Here is an 18,513-nt window from a genome sequence, read left to right on the forward strand (position 1 = left end):
GAATCAATATATCAGACGGTCCAGTGCTGAAAACTAAAACCTAAAATTTCAAGCGCAAAGGACCACACCTCAATCGTTATTACGGCCTATAATAATAATAATAATAATAATAATAATAATAATAATAATGGCGTATGGCCTCCGGAGAGGCCTGGTGCAGGTCTTTTTCTAGTAGACGGCCTATTAGGTGACCTGCATGTCTGTGAAGACCTAGGATGATTTCTAATGCTGAATACGCCACACACACCCAGCCCCCGAGCCATTGGGAATAACCAATTAAGGTTAAAATCCCCAACCCAGCTGGGAATCGAACCCGGGTCCCTCTGAACCAAAGGCCAGTACGTTCTGCCCATTTAGCCAATGAGTCGGACATTACGGCCCCCATGAGCGTCAAAACCTATTTGAAAACAGTTGACTGCTTAACACACCCTCAATCGCGTCATAAACTGGCAGCTCCCGAACTTTCAGCGGACCTTCTTCACCATGACTTCTGTGATTTGCTTGAAGATGATAAATAATTTTTGACAAGCTCAACAATATTACGCTTAAAGAATCGTTACAAATGTTTTCTTAAACATTTCAGAAAAAGTAAACTGACAAATACAATGTGGAAATTACAAAGGAGAGCTATGATGAAAGCTGATAGAGTTCGCAAAGTGTAGCACTGGTCCCGTTCGACAGCTAAGCAGACGGGCAGGTGAGGGGAAAAGGGAAACGTGCAGCAGTGGACCAGAAGGGTGGAGGGGAGGAGGTGCGGCACGAGACAGGCAGTGTGCCGGCTTAGCATTAGCCAGCAGGTATTCATCTCTGTTCATGCGGAATTTGAAATGTTGCAAATTTTAGGCCCCTTAGTTACCCCTTAAAGAATGTCGGCACCCAAAATTGATGCCGACATCTTTTTACGTGTACCTCAATGTGTTTTCCAAAGTTTCATCGTGATTGGAGACTTCAGCATTGCAGATGTTGCCTCGTTAGTCCAGTATCATTTCCAAACCACTCTGTCTTTCCAATTGGGGGTCTGTATGCTGCTGACAATTTTTGTACAACGCCTGCACCATTTTTACAGTTTGTTTATCAAGTCTCTTTTTGATCATGGTTTCCCACAACTTCTCCCTGGGAACACTATCATGCCTTTGATCTCTGAATGTCGTGACTGGATCCTTTCCATATTTCCAATTCCTTTTTTCATTAATTGCCTCCTACTGAAGATCGGGCCCACTGTAGATCTTCCACTTCTAAAGCCATACTGTTCCTCCTGCAACTCTCCTACCTTTCTTCTCATTCTCCTCTCTAATATTCTTTCCAGTATTTTTGCCAATTGTGATAAGAGTATTATTCCTGTATAGTTATCACTTTTTGTCCCCATTCTTAAAGACTGATATTATTATTCCCTTTTCCCAGTTTTCTGGCACTTGTTTCTGCTTCTATATCACTTTAACAATACACCTATTGTAGTTCAAAATGTCAAGCAGAGTTTATCATTTCCACACTAATTTCTTCCATCCCTGGTGCCTCCCCAATTTTCATTTTATGGACTGCTAATTCAATCTCTAATATGGTCATTTCATCTACTGTTGAGTCATCATACGGTATTGGAACAGTCTCCTCTGCAGTTATCAAAATCCGCCTTCCATCATCCCTCTATTTCTTCTGGATGTGTTAACAACTCTCCACCTTCCTCTTTCAATAGCTTTGTATAAACTCTTTCTTTTGAATTACTTCACATAATTTCATACAGCATTCTCTTACTGCCAGCTCTGTTTCCATCCTTTGTGTAAATTATTCGTTTCTTTTTTTCTTCTCTTACCAATTTCTTACATTTCCTTTTATTATCAAGATCTTCCTTTTTTCTTTTTTATCTCTATTCCATTCTTGCGATGCTTTTTTCTTTTCTTTCACAGCTTCTCTTACGTTCCCATTCCACCAGAGTCTCTCTTTCACTCTCATCGATGTGCTACAGACACTCTTTGCTCTATTTACTAAAGCCCTTTTGAAGTTGGACAATTCATCTTCCACATTCCCTTCGTCAGTAAAATTTGTTGTTTCAGTCTCTCCAGAAAAACTTCCTCTACATTCTTATTTTTTAATTTCCCAAACTTTTATTATACTATCTCTTTATTTCCCTTAATTTTGCAATTTTCCCCACTCTCATTTCTGTCATCACAACTCTATGATCCCCATTAAATGTTTCTCCTCGTAAAGCTATTACATCAATCAACTGTCTGCGATTTGTCCTTTCCACCAGAAAGTAATCAATAAATTACTGATTTTATTTTTCTGTCACTCCAGCCACATCTTGTAATTCTCCTGCTGTTTTTTTTTCTTTTTTCTTTTTTTTTTTTTTCTTCTGAAACCATGTGTTACCCACTGTCATTCCATTCCTCTCACAAAACTCAACTAGTTTTTCTCAATACCTTTTCCCATAACCACATGGTCCGATTACTTCTTCCTTTCTTTTCTGTTCATTTAAGTCTCCCATTATAATCAATTCCACCCGTGGGGGGTTTTCTTACCTGTTCCCCTATCGGGCGCATCCCAGGTAGCAGATAGGGGGGCCCTCCGGACTTGTCTGGAGGGTCAGAGGGAAATAAAATACCCTCTCGCGGACCAAAAACAGGTATTGCCAGAAAACGTCTTGAGGCATTGTGATTGTTACTAGCCCAAGTCAAGGCTTGAAAGTGGAGGCCACGCCCACACATGCTAGAGAGGCATCCATGGCTCCTCCACATGGGTGATAAGGTGGTTCAGGTGAAGTGGGACTGGTGATTGAGGTGGAGGCTCACTGCGGGGTACTGGAACCAACACATCACATTGCTCTACGTAGCCTGGACAAGCCACGGGTTGGGAAAGGGACGATCCCAACCTAGGGGGAAAGTCATAGCTGTGAACTCAGTCATGATAATGACAAGTGGAGACCACGTGAGTAGGCCCACTGAAGGGGGAACAAATCTGGCTACGTTCGGGTCAGGGGCGGACTGCTGGATGGACGACAGAGGGGCATGGTCTCTGCTACGGAGAGCCTGAGTTGTGGGGGTACAATGTCTGGCTGTATGCCTCACCACGGATGGTGAGAACGACGCTCAGGACCCTAGAAGGGGCAAAAACCCTATGATTGATTGAAATATGGATGCTTATAAAGAACCAATTTCAAAAATTTTGACATCAAGGGAAGCCAAGGAAGCTCCAGTAGAGCAGATCCGGGAGCAAGCCCAAGATGAAAAAATGGAGACAGAAGTCCCAATTGGACAGGCTGTCGCCGACTCAAAACAAGAAATGGCAACAGAAGCTCCAGTAAAGCAGACTGCTGTCAGAATCAATCAGCAGGATACCAAACTTGTAACACAAGAGTGGAGAGTGCTGAATGCCACTTCAGTCTATAAGACAGGAAGGACAGTCATTTTAGCCCTAGGTGAAAGAGACTTTGAAGAGCTCAAAAAGAGAAGCCTTAAGGCTAAGCTCAGACTTGGCCAGATCAAGTTTCAAGTCATCAGAGGAAAAACGAAACCCAATGTTGATAAAGATAGAGTTGAAGGTCTTTCAGGCAATCTTCAGCATAAAAAGCAGATTCGACCAATTTCGTCAGGAAGTTCAAGTCCGAGGCTATTGACGTGGCCCTCATTCAAGAGCCATAGGTGGTCAAGGGCAGAGCAGCAGGATTGGCGGAATCTGGAGGTAAGGTGATGTACGATACATCGGAAATACCCAGAACATGTCTTCTTGTGAACAGAAAATTAAAATGTCTTATGTTGCAGGAACACTGTTCATGGGACTTAACCATGGCCAAGATTAAACCTGGAAATTGGGAGGGACCCAGAGAAATAACCATAGGCTCTGCATACCTCCATTATGACTCAATCTGCCCCCATCAGAAGAAGTTGAGAACCTATTTTGCAACGCAAAGAGGAAAGGAATCCTTGAAGCAGATGCAAATTCACCCCACATGGCATGGGGCAGCACGAACTGCAATGCAAGATGAGAGTCTTTACTAGAGTTTATTACTGGAACTGAGTTGACGATACTAAACCTAGTAAACAAGCCTACATTTATAAATAAAAATCGTAGGGAGGTAATAGACATTACACTAAGCATTACGCATATTGCAAACTTTATTAAAGGCTGGAAGGTGCTGGAGGAACCACCATTGGCAGACCACCAGCACATCCAATTTGCAATAGATAAGAGACTATGTGGGACTGAGATGTACAGAGACTCAAAAAGAACTAACTGGACAGATGCAGAGAAGTTCTAGGGAAGGATGTACAAAAAATTCCAACTAACAAGAGAGGAGAGAAAGAATTGGATGAGGCAGTGGAGGCCATTATAGACTCATTGCATGAAAACTGTCCACTCAAAGAAAAGAAAAACACCAAAAAAGTAAGGTGGTGGAACAACAACTAGCCAAAATGAAAAAAAGAGTTTAGGATGTTGTATAGAATATCATCTAGAAATGGTATGTGGGACGTATATCATAGGAAACTCACTGAGTATAACCTAGAGATACGGAAAGCAAAAAGAAAATCTTGGAGACTGTTCTGTGAGAAAGTGGAATCACACACTGAAACAGCAAGGCTCCAGAAGGTTCTGAAAGCAACCCATAAAAATCAAGTGGGGACACTGGAGAAACCAGATGGGTCATTTACTCAGGCAGGGAGGGACATGCTGGAGATACTAATGGTGTCACTTTCCTGAGGCTGAGGAGATGACAGAAGAAGACGCGGTTGGAACAGAGACCGGGGCTCGAAGAGCAGACTGGAACTGTGCCAACAGAATAATAAAACATAACCATGCAAAATGGGCAATCAACAAGTTTCATCCTATAAAGGCTCCAGAGCCAGATGAGATACTTCCAATACTCTTACAGGAAGGACGGGAGATACTCGTCAATGCCCTGACGGACTTTTTCAGAGCTAATCTAACTTTACGGTACATGCTGAAGTCATGGTCTGAAGCTAAAGCAGTATTCATACCTAAGCTTGTAAGGGCATATTATGCCCAAGCCATGCTGAAAGCAATGGAGAAAATTCTGGATAAATATATCAGAAGAACGGTGCAACTGAACTCAATGTTACATGAAAATCAGTTTGCATATAGACCTGGCAGATCCACTGAAGTAGCACTCCACCAGTTGGTTTGAACACTGGAGGAAAGCCTAGAATATAAAGAAATTGCACTGGCAGCATTTCTAGATATAGATATACAACCTATGACTATGATCAAAGCACTGGAAAAGAGCAAGGTGAGTAAAACCGTCATCAAATGGATTAAATCCATATTAGATGGAAGGAAGATAAGAGCAACCCTGTCTGAAGAAACGCTGACAGTTAGGGACACCCAAGGCTGTGCTCAGGGAGGAGTTTTTTCTCTTCTGCTATGGAACCTTGTGGTGAACAAAATCATAGCTATGCTCAACAAACAAGGTTTTTATACACAAGGATACGCAGATGACCTAGTGATTGTGGTACGAAGAAAGGTGATGAGTGTTATCCAGGACCTCATGCAAAGATCACTTAACCTTGTGGAGAACTGGTGTCGGGAAGAACAACTATCAGTCAACCCGAGCAAGATAACTCTGGTTCTTTTTACAAGGAGGAGGAAATTAAGAGGGAAAGAGATCACTGAAGCTCTTTGGGTTAGATATATATATATATAGAAGAACAGGCACTGCACCTAGGTGTAGTGTTAGATAAAAATCTAACCTGGAATCCATATATAGAAAGGAACATAACCTGGGCCAAGAACTTGCTGAATGCATGTAAAAAGAGCCATTGGGAAGACATGGGCCCTTAGACCATCAATGATAATGTGGATATATACAATGATCATTAGACCGTTGATGGCCTATGCTGCAATCATCTGGTGGCAGAAAGTAAGCCAAGGAAAAGTCAGGAGTAGACTGGATAGCCTACAGAGAATGGCATGCATACTCATAACTGGGGCTATGAGAACTACGCCGACAGAAGCTTTACTAGACCTCCCATCACTATGCAATTTCATAAAAGGACAGGCTAGAATGAGTTCATATAAAGTGGCACAATCAGACGGCTGGAATGCAAAAAGACTCAATCTAGGACACTAAAATTAACAGAGTAATAACAGAGGAAGTTCTACACATGCCTTCTGATCATATGATACCAAAGTACAATTTTGAAAAACCGTTTGAGACCCTGATAATAAAAAAAGAAGACTGGGATATCAATAAATGGAATACTGAAAAAGAAGATATAGTGTGGTGGACTGATGGCTCAAAGACTGGGGATGGCACAGGACAAAGGATCAACGGGATCAATCCAGATGAGCTTGGGCAAACACACTACAGTCTTTCCGGCGGAAGTGATAGCTATCACGTCTTGAAGAAAATCTGAAAATGAACTATAAGAATAAGAATATTTTCATTTTTACGGACAGCCAAGCGGCCATTAAGGCACTGGAAGCAGTCCGGATAATATCCAGAATTGTCTGGTATTGCCATTCACTTCTCCTGAAGCTCTCAAAGTACAACATTGTCAAAATAATATGGGTACCAGGGCATGCAGGTATAGAAGGAAATGAAAAGGCAGATACACTGCCCAGGAAAGGGGCAGAAACACATTTTATAGGCCCAGAACCTGTATGCAGGATTTCCTATGGACAAGCCCGACACTACATAGGAAAATGGGTACAAAAGAAACAAATGGAGAACTAGAAAAATATTCCAGGATGCAGGCTTGCAAAGGAACTGATAAAAGGACCAAACAAGAAGCATACTAAAGAACTGTATAAACTCAGCAGAGAAAATATAAGATGCGTAGTAGGTCTGTTGACAGGACACTCCCATCTGAAAAAACACCTATATAGAATTGGAGTAATATGATACAATATATGTAGGAAATGCAATGAAGCAGAGGAATCAGCTGAACACACACTTTTCGAATGTGAGGCGCTGGGTAGAAGCAGACTCTCCACTCTAGGACTAACAGGTGAAGAGAGAGAGAAACTTCCAAGAAGACCCAATAACAACAACCTGCAGCTTTGTGAAGGAAGCAGGTATATCTAGGTGGGAATGAAGGAAAAACACAGTAGCAAAAGATCGTAGAGGTCGATGCTAATTAAGAACTAATATTTCGAGGCCCAATGAAGAAAAGAAGATAATCACTTCCACATCAGTTATCTCCTTTTCTAGTTTCTCTAAAAATTCCTCAGTATCCTCCTTTTAGTTCCCTGTCTGTGGTGCATACACTTGTATTAAGTCCTTCACTTTGTTCCCCATTCTCAGTTTAATTTTCATCATCCTGTCGCTGATGTACTCTACCATATCCACATACTCCTCCAGCTGTTTGGAAGTTATCATGCCCGCTCCATTTTTCGCCTCTTGGCTATCACTCCAGTATAGTGTACATCCTTTCCTCATTCTCTTCTTTCCTTTTCCCTTCTATTTAGCTTTGTTCAACCCCATCATTTCTATACTCTCTTTCTCCACAAAATCCACCACTTCTGCCGTTCCTGCCAGGGTCATAAGAGAGATTATGCCCACCTTCATGATATTTGCTACTGGTAGCCCCAATTTTCACAGTTCCCACAGTGCCCAAGGAACTGCACATCGCTTGGAGGTTATGCCCTAACCTTTTCCAAGGCACGTTCAGAAGTCACATACCATATATAGGCTATTATTACGGTGGAGTCTCCACTCAGAGGCATTTTATACCTACTGCCATGTGAATGAATTCAATACGTTTATATAATAGATTGTTGAGTTATGGAAACATGTATAAAAATTCTGAGATTATCATTCATGAATTTAAAATATTCTTTTAATAAAGCTCATCCTTTCAAATACCAAATGGATCAACTCAACGCTCTTCCTTGAATACTTTTCAATAACAGTGGTTTGTCATTTCTTTTTTCAATTGTGACAATAAACATTTATGTTGATAAATTATGGACTGTAGGATGGTCCTCGCATCCTATATGGAAATATGAAAAGAGGACAAGGAAGACTTAAGATTATGATATACGGAGCTGGTTGAGAACAGGATAAGGCAACAATCTGAACTGGAACGTAACGATGAAGGAGTGGTGATACAGAGCAGAATGGAGAGGAACCACATGCCCAGACGCAGCTGCATTTGGATAACAGTAAATAGTGGTGGTAAAAATTAATTTAATAATGAAAGTACTGTAAATTATAAACAATAGTAAAAAACAGATGTCTAAAAATAACAATTTAGGAATACACATTACAAACAAATTCATAAAGGAAAATGATAAAATAATATTCAGTGAGGAGTCTTTCTCGAAAACAATCTCACAATTACGTAAGAAGTTCAGGATGCATCAAGATAAACACAGGAAAGGGAGAAAAAGGTTAAATAAAATGAACAAAAGACAAACACAGAAGTAAACAAGCACTATATTGATTGAAATACAGTCAATAATGAACAGAATACACCGAAAGTGTAAAAAGTATTAATCTTAGACAGGAAGCTATGGAAGAGTATAGAAACTTACATCAAGAAAAGCACAATGATTGGTCAGTATAGCTTTTCCAATAAATCATGAGCTGGGGCTGTCCCTTAATTAAGACAACGGCCGCTTTCTTCTCACTCCTAGGCCTTTCCTATCCCATTGTCGCCATAAGACCTAACTGAGCCAGTGCGATGTAAAGCAAATTGGTTTTTTTTTTTTTTTTTAATCATGAGACACTACCCCTTGTGGAAGCCAGGAAACAGGAATGATCTTGACAAGGACTGAGGAAAGAATAAGGAAAATTATGTTTGATGAGGAGAGAGTTAATCTATAAAGATGACGACATGTGAAGACACCGAGCTTGTGCTTTCAGGTACTTGTGTGTTTCTCCTCTTTGTTGTTTCCTGTAACTAGACTGACGTATCATATCCCTCAACCACAGACGTGCGTAATGAGCCGTCAACACAGACACTGTTGTATTTAGTATTGTTGGTACAATAATAAGTATGATCACTCTCAAGGACTCAAGCACTGTGTCATCAAAGTTTTCATCAATAACTCTGACATGCGAAAGACCTTGTCTAGTATCCATTCTGAGAACGGATAGAAACAATCACGCTACCACAGACGTGCGGTCTATGAGACTGCTAGCGATATTCTATGCCTAATATCTTGAGTACTGCACGAAATAACTTAACACCACTAAGTGCACAGCGCAACTGGATTCCCGCCAGAAAGTACGTGTGCATTCACATTCATACAGTGGCAGGAATCTTTTGAAATGAACATTTGAAATTTTGGCGCGGTCGGAGAGACCGCACATCTGTGGTTGAGGGATATGCGCGCATGCGCACACACACACACACACCTTCTGTGGTCTTCCTATCCTTTTCAGCTCACTGTCTTTAGAAGTGGAAGTAAATGTACAATGTAATTTATTAAATTTATTTCAGAAATAATTAACAATAATGAACATTATTATTATTTTATAAAATGGCTTTATTCATTCATACAGGGTCCAACTGCAAAAATTAATTTACAGTCAGATCAAATATGATTTAACAATTACTCATCCATATGCATACAATATTGGTGCAATCATGCATACAAACAATTTTTTTTTTTATCACAGACACAAACACACCGGATTCACATCTCCTGGAACTCTCCTACAACCCAGTACTAAAAGGACAGATTATTCCAGCAGTAACTGACAAACTGAGCAGGTCACAATATCTGACAATCCTTCCAAAGACTTGCGTGAAACAGACAGTGCATTAATAAATAACGAATAACATCCAACTTCATAAAAATATATTACATACTAAGCTGGAATATTCAAAACATGAACACACTATGACTTATCAGAGTGGTTTCACAGCATTGAGACTATCTGCAATATAAGGTTTTCTCCAGTAAATTATTGCTTATACGTAATTTCTAGAGAACAGATTGTTAGGCACATCAAGGTTAGATTGCAGTTCACACAAACACACACATCGACAGACATTGCAGACAAAAGTTTTATATTTCATCTACATCTCAACTTTAGCAGTACTGTGTGACCTTAAAACACTATAAATAAACAGGAAAATAAGACTGCATAATATTTTACATTGAAAGAAATCTATAAAGGCATTAGAATTAGTTCTGGGGGGCGTGGGGAGGATGTAATAATGCTTGAAAAGCCTTCATTTTTGTTGAAATGACTGTTGCTAAATGACAAGAAGTCAGTAAATGATAAACAAACAAAGATTCGGGAACGTAATTAAAGTTACAAGATACATGTAATATCAGATACAACAAAGAAACCTTCAAGGCAGTAGGTAAATTATGCAACTAAAGAAGTAAAATACCCTATGACGGCAAAAGTTAGGATAATCCAAAATATAAATAGCCCAAATGCTGGAAAAAGATATATTGTTACTTCCAAGGTATATAACGTAGAAGTAATCTCTGAAAATATGGTAGTTCTCAGGGACATGGCACAGTATGTAATGAATAGGGACACTCAAATTTCACGACTCACAATACTCGCGAAATTTTCAAAGTGTTAAATATGATGGGGGAAAGGCATATAGGACATGTGTTACAAACTGAAATGTAATTTGACACACTATTCACAAAATGTTGACATTTCAGCTCCATATACAAATTTTTAGGTTTATTTGTGAAATTTATTGCAACTAGAGAAATAATCATGCATTAGACAGTTATCAGACTTTTATTAAAACATTTTCAAAGCACGGGCACGTAACATCGTCGGTGAAGATACGAAGATATACAGAAATACCCAAATGTGCAGGTGTTTGTGTTTATTCCACGATTTGCACATGAAATTTGTATCCTAACCACCAAGGTGCGGGCGCGTAACACATAGTCGTTGGTTTGTTAATTATGTGATTCTCTCCTGAAGCATTGCATCACGGGATAGCTTGTTTTCAAATGCTCATCAACCATTTGCATGTTCTCGTTCAGTTCAATTCCGTTTGAACAGCAGCAAGGATAAGTACGCATGCACGCAAGTTTAACAGGTTAGTTCACTATGCCACCGAAAATGAGCTTAGATGAACGAATCAAACAGTTCTCGCAGGACAGAATGAAGAGGTCTGGAGAAGTAATGCTTCTGCAATAAAAGAATACCATGGGAAACTTCTGTTGGCATAAAAAAAGCACATTTCTAGCTGCCACCATGTGGAAGCAGCAAAGACACGTAAGCAGCAGACAACAATGTTCGAGGCGGCTGATGTTCAAAAGGAGCAAAAGAAACTTAACATTCAATTGTTATATTCTTGTAAATACTTTTATTTTGTTGTGGGTGAAGTGGTCTGTTAAACCACCAACTTTGGCGGCAAAGTGAGTTAGGGATTGTTTGCAAAATATCTTAAGTAGAGATTGCACACCATTTCCAACACTCAAGGAGTCGTCAGATAGAAAGTGACGGCCTATTTATGCACTGGATGGCCCGATACACGATATTGAGTGTATAATGAATGCAATATCGGTATCTTATTGCGTGTTTGTTTTGTTGCATTCTGACCTAGTATCATATAACAGAGATCAATCACTTCCATGTTAAAACTTCACTCGAAAGATGCATCTGCAGTGCACCATACAGTTGCTTTAAAGGGGCAACATATGGAGCAAATTTGTTTTTTCTATGAAGCTGTTCTTAAACTGTGCATTCTATCAGGAATTAATCAAAAATGGGTGAAGTAAAGCTGCATGACTAGTAACTCTCGAAAGCATGACAATGTTATTTTTTTCAAAGAGACTTGATATAGCTCGGCAATGATTTTGTAATATTAACCTCTCACTTAAGCTGTAAGCAGTAGTTATTCATCCTTAATATTTAATCTTCTTCTTCTTCTTCCGCTTTTCCCACACCTGTGAGGTCACAGGTGTGAACTGTGCTGCACGAGCGGACTTGACCCCTTCTGCCCTTGCTGCTGCCAACCCCCTCTGTGGAGGGATGTATTCACTAATGCGTGTATCTGTAATGGTTGGTTGTGATGTATGAACTACAGATAATTTAACTGCACGGATTAATTACTTGCATTTTTTCTGGCTATTATGCTGCCAAACTGGATTTTGTCTCTTCAACCATAGAGATGATGATATCAACTAACGTTCGCTTGGAAAAGGCCGATCACCCAGCTTTCAAGGAATTGGTGAAGAAGAATGTTGTAGGCGGTGGAGACCTTCCAGGAAGTGTTCTTCGTAGGGAATATTTGCCTCTCTTGGCAAAATTGAAGAGGTTTTTATAGCTGTACAGAACAAACAAACTGCTGTCATGTATGATGAAACAACCGACAAGATGGGCAGGGCAATTTTTGTTGTTCTGCTGTCTAGAGTGGAACCTTCCGCATCACAGCACCAGTATGTGGCAGCAGTCACTTCGTTGGAGGCAGTGAATGGACGGACGTGTGCTCGAACAATTACAGAGGTACTGCGGGGCACAAAAATGAACTTTGACCAAATTGTGGCCTTAGTAATTGGCTCGGCCAAATACATGACCTTGTGTTTTGCTGGGTTTTCACTCCTCTTGCCAGACAACTCTCCTTACATTCAATGCTGGGCACATAAGGTCAATCTGGTTGGTGTTGGGGTGAAAGCCTGTCTGTCGTCCCTCAACAAATTAGTTGTTTCCGTTAAGCAAACATTTCTCCATGCCAGCAAGAAACGGCACGCCTTCCAACAGTTCCTGCAGGAGAAAGAATTGGGGGCGGAGATGTTCCCAATTCCTGTTGCCACAAGGCGGAATTCCTGGCTGGAAGCAATTGAGTGGCTGGCAGATAACTTGGCCATTCTTTTCAAGTTTTTCCAATCCAATGATGGAAAAGAATCATTCACCACTGCATCTTCACATCTGCAGAATAAAACTGAATCAGTTACAAGCACTTTATGTGCAAGCTCTTTTTGTTAAATCTGAAGCATCGGTAATGAAACCTCTATTGCTCAGACTGGAGACGAATTCCAAACCAATTGCTGCGGATGAGTATCCCAAACTTCAGAATTTGAAGAAGCGGTTACAAGTGATTGCTGCAGAAATTTTCAGCAACGGAGTTCAGGAAGAGCTGGATGCCCTGGAAGGTAATTTTAGGGGCAGAGTGATGGAGGAAAAAAGGAGAAAGCAGGCCATATGCATACAAAGTTGGACAACCTGATGTTGGGGGACCCAGCCCGTACATTTTTGGAGCCGTGTCTGAATTCTTCTACAGATAGAATATGTTGTCACAGTCTTCAGCAGGAGACAAACTGAAGGCCCTATTCAGCAAAATACCACCACAGAAGGGTATTCCCCCTGATGAAGGAGTGTTCGCATATATGGGTCTTCAGAATATTCTGAAGAAAGCGGAAATATCGGTGGAAGACACTCTAAAGGCAATACGCAAAGATCATCAACTCTTTGTTGATGGTGCATTAAGGGCACGTAAATTGTGAAAGACTCTTTTCAAACTTTTCTTGTGTGTTGACCGATTTCAGAACTAATCTCACAATGACAAATTTAGAATTGCTGTCAAGCTACAATTATGAATGTAACGCATAAAGGTAGTAGGGAGGTAAAGTTTGTAAATATCTTTTTTGTCTTTAAAGTTTGCAATTTCTGTCTTCTGTAGTGCTGTTTTGTTTGTCCAACCCTTGTCCCGTTCCTCTACGGAGTCGGGTGTGAGGTGAGATGAAACTATCATGGCGGATTTTTATGACCAGATGCCTTTCCTGACATCAACTTCATCAGAGGAATTAATGATATGAAATAAATGACATGACATATGACAGTAGGAAGGGAAAGAGTGACACCCAGTGCCGGCACATAGCCTACTCCTGTCGAATAGCACCAAGGGGTCTGCTCAAGGCTTAACATCACCATCCGAGAGACGAATCACCATCAACAGAGTCAAATGCCTCACTCCATAAGAGCATTGTGGACAGGATTGGAATTTAATCCAGGCTTTTGGCATGGACTCTAGTGATTAGAAATTGTATACCACCACCTCCCCTACCCTGCTGGCCAATATTCTAATGGTGAATATTTTTTCGACCAATGGGACTCAAACCAGCTAACTACAGTGTCAGACCATTTATACTTCAACGTCTTAATGATCATGGCCACGAGGCGGGCTCTGTCTTTTGTAGTGATAATTTTGCATAATTTGAAAATACTGCCTGCATTTGAATTTCCATAAGATCCACATTATTGAAGAATTTGTCTTTTACACCCAAGAATTTATGTTTCCTATTCAATTTTAATTACCTACCCAGGAATTTTTTATCTTTCTACTCAAGAATTCAGCACCATTTCATTCAAATAATTTGAGTGTCCCCAGTAATAAACTATGAAGAACAGCCAAGTGCAGGAAAAAAATACAATTAAAGCCTTTGAAAAGCTGTGTTTAAAAAAAATACCAATGAGATTAGAAAACTAGACTAATTAGGCCTACAAAAAATGGGATACTGACAAGGAGAGGCCACATGTCACCAATTTCGTTCAAACTTTGGGAGGTTGGTCTAAATAAAAAATAACCAGGTTTGTGCCATTGGCCCTATTTAACAAGAAAATTGCCCTTTAAATTTAACAGTCTATATACCTGTAGCACCGCTGGTCTAGCGGTCAGCATGCACTGGCTTATATGTAGGCATATCGGGCTCAAGGTACACTGAAGAGTAATTTTTAATTTATTTCATAGATTAAATATAAACTGTATCATAACAAACATGTTTGAACTTATACTTAATCTGTGAATTTCCTATGGAATAAGACAAAAACAGATAGAAGATAACGGAAAACGGGAGAAGAAAATAAGAAATGAGGCACAACAAGCCTTGAACCCGAGACACCTGCACAGAAGTCAGGAATCCTGACCACCAGAACAGCGGTGCTACAGATACACCCCCAATGCCAACACATATATAGGCTGTTAAATTTAAAGGGCCATTTTCTCGCTAAATAAGGGCCAATGATACAAACCTTCAGGCATATGTTTATTTTTGATGTAGATCAACCTCCCCAAGTTTGAATGAAATCTGTAACCTCATAGCAGTGGCTTCCACTTTTGAGTACAATCAGACTGTAGAAGCGAAAAGGTTGACAAATAAGGTTGCCAGATCCCCGGAGAATGCACAGGTTTCAAGTGCAAATTCCGGGTCTTTGGGTTAACATAATTATCTCAGGATGTTTTCTCATTTTAAAGAAAGGTCGCTATTATTGGTACACGGCTTCAGCTATCTAATGTTATAACCCATTACAAAAGGGCTGTTTTACATTTGAAATTAAATTTAAGAGCTGTTTTACTGTCGCTGTAGTAACATGACTTCTGGGTGATATGCACTGCAGGTCTGGTCTCCACTTACTACATGCAAGTCTCTTCTTCAAGGTCAGTCGGCAGCCTATGCTGTGTCCGACTCTTATTTCCCGTTTGAGGCACAGCGAGACAATTGCTAATAATCAAGCGATTGGTCAAGGCAGTTGTGCAAATTAATTAGTGTTATTGTGACCGATACAGAGAGTATAATGGACAAGGATAATCTGGCAAAGAAGAGATATGTCTTCTTTCCAGGTTGAGTAGCTGGAGAATGAAAATTATAATCAGTGGTTACAGAAGAGTGATAATATTACGTGCAAATGTACAATATCTTTTATTTCATTTACTATTAAACATGATGGCATAAAGGCAATTAAAAAATACACATACACACGACTGCAAGAGAAGTGGAAACAGTCCCTCCTTCAATTCTTTCCAAACACACACAAAAAAAAAAGTAGGCCTACCGCAGAACAGGACAAATTTATAGCATCGGAATTAACTTTGACATTTCATGGAGTCGAGCATATAACTATCAAGACTGCAGTAACAAATTATATTTTCAAGTTTTCGAAGAGTCCCCACAGCAGCTAAAATCAGTTGTGAAGGAACCAGTGAGTTATTAGTGAAAAGAATGCTTTTAACCATATGCTAAAAAGAGACTGGTAAGCAATATAAAAGACAATATTCCATTTTCAATACGAACAGACCCATCAAATGAGGGAAATAAACATTTTCCATTGGCTGTTACTCATTTATCTAAACACAAGAGAAACTTAATAAAGATCTCGAATCCTACGATGATTCTAATGAATCCATGGAAGGTATTTTTAATAAAATAAAATTGTTGAAAAATGGTTTAAGTTTAAACAATGTAGTTGCATATTCAGCCGACAATGCTTCTGTAAATTTCGGCAGACATAATTTCATATTTATAAAAATGAAACAAGAAAATACCAACATAATTAAAGCCAATTGTTGCAGTCATGTGCTTCATGAAAATGTAAATCCACAGCCTGTTTCCAGTCATTCGACCGTGTCAAGGATGGAATGAATGTGAATGAAGCCCCATTGGTCATGAGCTTCATAATTGTGTTAAATATGGTAAAGTACAATGTAGAGTCGTTTTTTGTTTTTTTTTTTAAGTATGTGCAGACTCTTCCTCATCATCAAAAAGCGATGAAGACCTTCTGACTTTTTGTGAACTAGCACAAGAAAAAAAGCAAAAATATTATATCACATTGTTGTGCAATGGTTGTCTTAACAGTCGACTGCTGAGCGTATTGTTAAAATGTGGTGGCCTGTAAAGATGTACTATTTAGCTCGAAGAGAAGAAAAATCACACTCTCTTATTTGGAAATTTATTAGTTCTCAACCAAATAAATTCAATGAATATTCTTTATCACTGCCACAGTGCTTTCGTATGTCTTAAATGCAACGCTACTTATTTTCTGCAAAGAAATAAAAATTCTGGAGAAAGAGGATACTCTTTTCACAGACATGTATACGGTAATGGTTGATGAAAAAAAAAAAAAAAACCTGCTAAGAGGATAACTTCTTTGGATTTGAAGTTAATGTATATCAATAGAAATCTTACAGAAATTTAAAAAACAAATGAAATCACAGAGTGCACAACGGTTTATGACGGGTTGTTAAAACATAAATAAATGGTATGACTTCAATGATAACATGTACAAAAGTGTATCTGTACTGGATTGATGTGAGGAAAACCTATTTCTATTCAATACTTTGGTTGATGTAGCAAATAAACTTCACGTATATTTTGATGGCAATGAAATATATGAGTTCACCATTTTGGACTCATTAATGTCAACAGTTGATAGGAAAACTAATAGTTGTAGTAAACTGTGATATGAATTTTTGAGAAATGTGGATTCACCGAACATGCTTGGAATAATCAGCATGTGCTTGCTATCCCAATCAGTAATGCACATGACGAGCAAGAGTTTAGTATTATGAAAGCTTTATGGTCAGATGATAGGAACAGAATTCCAACAGAACTGGTAACTGCTGAGATTTGTGTCCAGCTGAATTTAAAATTGTCATGTCAAAATTTCAATAACATGGTTCTGGAAAAAAGTCTCTTCTGGAATGTGCTAGGAGCTCTGAGAAGTATCAATATGGTGTGTTTGTTTATTTATTTATTTATTTATTTATTTATTTACTATGAATGGATACATTCATATTGTTTATTTGGCTTCTTTTAAGTTGTTTTTGTTAACCAAGTCTCTGGGTTTAGACCCAATCCAAACTGGCAACCCTATTTACAGGTCAATGCAGTGTTCTTCATTAAGCTATTCTCTAAATGTGTATCCAGCTACACATTGTAGAACATCCAGAAAGTCTACATTTGAAAGGTAAAATAATATTTCTGCATATTATGTGGTCTACATGAAGCAATCTAACTATATGGTTTGCCCAAAAATCCACTTCCTAGTCATGTCATATCACTGTAAGTATCCTTCTGCAATGCAGTACATTATGTATAGAAAAGCTTTTCATCAAAAACGAAATAATACAGTAAAATGAAATATAACAAAACAAAACAAAACAAAATGGGCAAATGGTTGCACAAGGGTAGTAAACATTTGGAAATAAAGGTAAGAAAACTGTGCTGTTGTTCGGAGGATCAGTATCAAATCACTATGATAGTCATAACTCAGCAACTGCATAATCTGTTGCACATCTAGCCACTAGTGGAACAAACCTTCCATACATATGTTTTCCCATAAATCTCACTAATGGGCAGAACATACTGTACCCAAGACCAACATACAGCTGCTTCATATAGTTCCTGCATATTGTAATGTCTCACATAGTTAATGTCAATTGCACAAGATATATATTTCAAGTATCATCAAAATCCACGGAGACCATTGTATACCTTGTTGTTTGAACTCTGGTTCAGGATACTCTTTATTGCTACAAGAGAAACAGAAAAAAAGAACAATTAGTTATGCTAACCAATATGTGGTACTTAAATATCATCAACAGTTGGTTCATCAGTGATAAAGCTGAAACTGGTATGTCTAAGATGCCACCAAACTTGAGAAAATGTATAGGTCTAACATCTCAACTTGTATAGAAGAATTTTGGTTGAAACACCATTCATTCTCACACCAATCCAATGATTTGCAGAAAATGATCATTAGTATATTTAAGCATGCCTTAGGGCCTAAAGTGGAAATACACAGTACTGATCTGCCACACAATGAATGATAATGTTGTGATCAAAATCCCACATTAT

General features: G+C 39.1%; 1 protein-coding gene across 1 annotated transcript in view; it reads right to left on the reverse strand.

The window, feature by feature from the left end:
• Positions 1–8,368: 8,368 nt before the first annotated feature.
• The window catches only part of shv (DnaJ homolog shv), a 64,907-nt gene continuing 54,762 nt past the window's right edge, over positions 8,369–18,513 (reverse strand). The window contains exon 5 of the mRNA XM_067145805.2: positions 8,369–18,188. Coding sequence (XP_067001906.2) covers positions 18,124–18,188 — 65 coding nt within the window. The 3' untranslated portion in view covers positions 8,369–18,123. The remainder of the gene's footprint in view (positions 18,189–18,513) is intronic.

The sequence above is a fragment of the Anabrus simplex genome, chromosome 4 (genome assembly GCF_040414725.1).
Source record: "Anabrus simplex isolate iqAnaSimp1 chromosome 4, ASM4041472v1, whole genome shotgun sequence".
NCBI lineage: Eukaryota > Metazoa > Arthropoda > Insecta > Orthoptera > Tettigoniidae > Anabrus > Anabrus simplex.